The sequence below is a fragment of the Triticum aestivum genome, chromosome 5D (genome assembly GCF_018294505.1).
Source record: "Triticum aestivum cultivar Chinese Spring chromosome 5D, IWGSC CS RefSeq v2.1, whole genome shotgun sequence".
Taxonomy (NCBI): domain Eukaryota; kingdom Viridiplantae; phylum Streptophyta; class Magnoliopsida; order Poales; family Poaceae; genus Triticum; species Triticum aestivum.
Window position 1 is genome coordinate 316,365,791 of NC_057808.1, and position 5,600 is coordinate 316,371,390.

Consider the following 5,600-nt stretch of genomic DNA (forward strand, 5'->3'; position numbering starts at 1 on the left):
AACGCAGGTGCTAAACACTGGCACCGGGATCGATTTCCTAGCTCTTTTGCCCGCCTCCTGGCCTAAACTGGTGATCCGGCTTTCTCTCTCCACATGCGCTAATTTCTTTGGTTGTGAGCAGAATCCTGTATGAGGCTACTTTTCAACAAACTTGCCGATATTTCTTGTTTTTCCTATTCTGCACGGGCTAAGTGTTGGAGAGATTAGCGCTAGCATAGCCTGCCAATTTTTATTATTATTCGAGAAGAGCTTGTGCATCACGGTAAGTGTTGGAAAAAAGGAACTCACACGTTAAGCTATCGTTAACCCTTCGTCTCTCGTCTGCGTCTCTCACCTCAAGTGAACAAGCGACTAGGGTATCTGCCTTCCATCGACGGCATCGTCAATCTGCCTCATCTTATTTGGCCATGGGGCATGGAGGTTCCCGACTCTTGCTAGTGGGAGGGCTTCATTTTTAATGTTTCTTTAGTTGTGTAGGGTTTATGTCCTACTCAGGAAGGCGAGATGATAGCGGCACTCTGAAGATGGAATAAGATTTCCCCGTCTAGCCCCTTTCCGGTGATGTGTCTAGGATCGCTGGAGGGCGGGCGGAGGTGTGTCTCCGATGGATCTTGCGGGGTTAGGTCGGTGGTTGTCTGGAGGGCGGGCGTAGGTGTGTCTCCGACGGATCTTGCGGGATTAGGTTGGTGGTTGTCTTTGGTGGATCTACTTGAATCCGGTCTTCATTCATCTGCGTTCATATGTCTGCAGATTGAATCGTTTTGATCTACGTTTTCTCTTCATCGGCGGCGGTTACTATTTTGGTGTGTTGGTCTACGAATCTGGATGTAATTTTTGTTATTTCTACTCTTCGGGTTGATTTAGTGATGGTAGCCGTCGCGAGGTGGTTTACAAATTTGAATGTATTTTTGTCATTTCTTATATTCGTTGTACTGCTATGATTGATGATAAAGATCCAAAGTTTTCCCATCAGAAGCTAAGCTAATTTTTTGATTTGTTTTTTTTCTAGCGTCCAAACAAGCGCTAGAGCATTGATGATGGCCCTATAAGCGGATTTAACCAAGGACCAAAGGCAAAGCCAGTAAAAGAACCTTTTAGAATAGAGGATTTGACACGTTGTAGATGAGTTCAATTCGACATTTCGAACCAACCGCAGCATAAAATAAATTGAATTGGATTCTTCATTTAACAACAACAAAAATGTGCACAATTGGAAATTTGACACCGGAGAAAACAAACGTTCCACAAATTGCTTAAATCCCAGCCACAATTTCAGCTTCAGGCTAATCAGAACATCTTGGAATTCCGGACCAACGGCGGCAGCGCCCACCCACCGCCGTCCTTGGTCTTCTGCGCGTCGCGGCCGCAGTCGCCGGCCCTCCTCGCGGCGGCGGCGGCCCCCGCCGGCGACACGCGCGAGCACTCGTGGTCCTCGGGGAACCGGTGCTTGAGGCACAGCTTCTGCCCGCACCCCTTGCAGTGGCTCGTGTTGGAGAAGGTGAGCGTCTCCTTGCACCGCCGCGCGGGGCAGCGCGGCTTGAGTTTCCTGGCCGGGTCGCAGCCCCGGCGCGACCGCGCGTGCGTCTCGAGGATCTCCGCATCCGTCTTGTCCGCCCCGTCGCGCTCGATGGAGTCGCCGCAGGCCTCGCAGACGACGACGGTGCGGCCCTGGTCGGCCGCGCGCGGGCAGCCGTGCTCAACGTACGCGCGGTGCTCCGTGCAGAACACCTTGCCGCAGCCGTCGCAGTCGAAGGGCAGGAAGTCGAGCTGGTTGCAGTCCTCCCTGTCGCAGTGCGCGCCCAGGTCCGGGAACGCCTCCGTGCCCCGCCGCGCCATGGCCTCGCCGGTGTTCCTCCCGATCCCTCGCTTCGCTCCTGCTTTTCCCCACGCCGCGTTGCTGTCTGTCTTTCTTGCGTTCGGGTGCGAAGGAAGGCTTGCGTTGCGTGTGGTGTGATCACGGCGGGACGACGCGGTACTTTTATAGCTTCGGGTGGGCTTCGCCGTCGCCGTTGCGGACGCGGTTTGCCTCGCCTTTCTTATTGTGCAAGAAGAACGTGATGGTGACGGTTTGGCCTTCTGGAGGCGCCTTTGCTTAGGCGAGGCGGTCTCGAATCCGAGCTGGTTTGCTCTGGGCACCAGGCGTCCGCGTCGGCCGTGACGTGGTGTTCCGTTTTGATCGAGTCCTCCTCGTCAGCGCCTTCAGCGCCAGCAAGGGATCGTGGCGCCCGCGCGCGCCTCCTTCTGGGCCGGCCCATTAAACCATCGCTCCCTCTTCGCTTCCCTTCGTTGGCTCCCGCTCGATCGCTGGTCCCAGCTCGATCGTTTTTTTCTCTCGCCAAAAACTGCTACATTAGGTACTGATTTTCTTAGAAAAACCCAACCGGTTTACTACAGTATGTACTACAGTTTTTTAGGCACATAGTTCATCGATTTTGAAAAAAGTTCATCGAATTTAAAAAAAACATCAAAATTGGAAAAAGTTCACCAGAATTGAAAAAAAGTTCATCAGATTTGAAAATAGTTCATCAAATTTGAAAAAAGTTCATCGAATTCTCGGATTTGAAAAAGTTCATCAAATTCAAAAAAAAAGTTCATCGACTTTGAAAAAATTTCATCCGTTTTGAAAAAAGTTCATCGAATTTCAAAAAAGTTCACCAGAATTGAAAAAAAGTTCATCAGATTTGAAAAAAGTTCATCGAATTATAAAAAAAGTTCATCTGATTTGAAAAAAGTTCATCGGATTTGAAAAAAGTTCGTCCGATTTGAAAAAAGTTCATCGAATTTGAAAAAAGTTCATCAAATTCGAAAAAAAGTTCATCAACTTTGAAAAAAAGTTCATCAAAAATGGAAAAAGGTCATTGAATTTGAACAAAAAATGTTCATCCATTTTGCAGAAAAAAACACGAAGAAAAAGAAAAATTCTCGAATTTGAAAAATAAACTTTGGAAAAAGGGAAAAAGGAAAGATAGAAGAAGAAAGGCAGGAAAAAGATGTAAAAGATTATAGTGGGAGAGCTGGCGCGGTGGTAATTGCATTGTTCCTCGATGTTGAAGGTCCGAGGTTCGATTCTCCTCCAGCGCCCTTTTTTGCCTTATAAACATATAACCAAAGGGGGATGGGTCAGGCCCGTTAGTAGCGAAGGAAGGCAGGGGGTATGCGCCCGATTGTAAAATGAACTAAATCGGGCGCTTAAGGCGCCAAATAGGATTTGGCGTTTTTGGTCGGCTCGGAGTGGACCAGGTCTACTGGGCCGTCCTGGCGATGTGAAAAGGTTCAGGAATCCGAGCCCGGCTCTGTGTCGTGCAAGAGTTAATACACGGCCCAGTTATGCCTTTTTTTTTATTATCACGGCCAGTTATGCCCAGTTATACTTTTTTCTGGAGTACGTCTTGTGTCTTTGAACGATTTTTTATTTCATCCGTTTTTTGTGGTTGCGATACATAAATTTTGAGCACGGTTGCACTCGCTATTCCAACCTCCTCCTGGTTTATTGGTCCCCTTAGTTTTTTGTGCCAAATTTTGATCACTGATTTATTAATAAAATATTAATGCATGTCATAAAAAATAGTATCATTGGTCGCCAATTTGCTCGCCTTCAAGAATGAGCTTATTGTTTAAACAAGATTGCTCGAACAAGCACATAATGAACAAGGTCGCAATCGATGCTGGCACAAAGATGTTGTCATTGAACTCATGTTGGAAGCCCGACAACAGTTGACCGAGGAGGATTCATGGGTGAGGTGACAATCGAGTTGATGTTTGCGATGGGTCATCAAGAAAAACCGCAACTCTACAATTGTGGGTATGTGGTCATTTCCATCAAATTTTCGACGAAAGTTAGATGATTCTTTTTTTGTAATTTTGGTGGGTATTCTCTCATTTGGGTTTATTAGGCTCTCGCGTATTTTAAAACACTTTGATGGGTATATCTCACTATAAACATACCACTTAGTTTGAATCTATAACCAATGATATGGATTTAACATATACTCCCTCTGGTCATTTTTACTCCCGTATTAGATTTGTATCAAGTCAAACTTTTCAAAGTTTGACCAAATTTATATTAAAAAATACCAATATCTACAATGCCAAATATATATATTACTCCCTGCACCCCAAAATAAGTGTCTCAACTTTGTACTAACTTTAGTACAAAGCTGTAATAAGGTTGAGACGCTTATTTTGGGAATGAGAGAGTATGAAACTACATTTCATAATGAATCTAATAATATTGATTCGGCACTGTGAATTTTGATACTTTTTCTGTCAGTTTGCTCAAAGTAGAGACAGCTTGACTTCAGACAAAACTTATATGCAAACTAAAAGGGGCGAAGGGAGTAACTAATATTTAATTGATGAAATTCATGATCAAAGGTTTTCTAAAGTATGTGAGTGCCTCATAGACCCGAATTACGTGAATAAAAAAACTTTTTTTGGATAGAGGGGCCACACGGACCCTTTTTCATTATGAAAATGGAGTTTGGAATACATCACATCATTCATATACACCACGCAGCATGACTACAACACCCAGGCATATAACCCCAATTAAGGAAACCTACATCCCTACACTCATAGCCATGTCTAAAGGATACAAGAACACTACCTACATGGAATTAGACACTACCTACATGGAATTAAAAAGCATCAAAAACACCTATATTACGGCCACACGCCAATAATACAACATCTAAGCAATAAGGACATCCCACCTATCCCAGGCAGTGTCAACAAAGTCTTCGAACATCAAGATTCCAACCATGTGTCCGTCTGAAAACATCATTTTCCACTTGACAGAGTCTCTTGGATACTCCTATAAGAAAATTGTTTTTCGAAAAGAAGGATACCCCCTGCCTCTGCACCGAGCGATGCACCCAGTCATATATTATTAAGAACGCAAAATCCAACAACCGAACAACATCGACCTGAAAAAAGTGAAAAGAAAACTTGAGGACGCATGCCTCGCAATAGTAACTCCACCAGATAGCCACTAACCCTATGATACAAGATGAAATCAAAACAATACAAAAATACACAACTCCTAGGTTACGTCTCCAAGAAGGAACCACCGCCCGTGCGCCGATGATGATGACTCCAACATAAGGTTGAACTCCGGATTCTCAACCTCGGAGCCAAGCTTCAATCCACCACCTTCAGCCACGCGTCGACATAGCCTGATCAGTGAACTTGTGTTTCCACCGAAGGGCATAAAGTCGCCGTTGAAGCCGTGTGTACCATCATCCCTTATCCGGCTACCGATGCCTCGATAACCGGATACCTCTAGAGAAGAGAATAAAAGACAGACGTCCCATACCAACTGCCTCCCGCCAATGTCGTGTTGGGGAACGTAGTAATTTCAAAAAAATTCCTACGCACACGCAAGTTCATGGTGATGCATAGCAACGAGAGGGGAGAGTGTTGTCCACGTACCCTTGTAGACCGAAAGCGGAAGCGTTAGCACAACGCGGTTGATGTAGTCGTACGTCTTCACGATCCGACCGATCAAGTACCGAACGCACGGCACCTCCGAGTTCAGCACACGTTCAGCCCGATGACGTCCCTCGAACTCCGATCCAGCCGAGTGTTGAGGGAGAGTTTCG

The 5,600-nt window shown here is 45.7% G+C and overlaps 1 protein-coding gene across 1 annotated transcript; it reads right to left on the minus strand.

Moving 5' to 3' along the window:
- Nucleotides 1–1,123: 1,123 nt before the first annotated feature.
- On the minus strand, nucleotides 1,124–2,037 carry LOC123124764 (zinc finger AN1 domain-containing stress-associated protein 17-like). The gene has a single exon (XM_044545324.1). The coding sequence runs from the start codon at nucleotides 1,834–1,836 to the stop codon at nucleotides 1,288–1,290; it is 549 nt and encodes a 182-aa protein (XP_044401259.1). The 5' UTR covers nucleotides 1,837–2,037; the 3' UTR covers nucleotides 1,124–1,287.
- Between the last annotated feature and the right edge of the window lie 3,563 nt (nucleotides 2,038–5,600).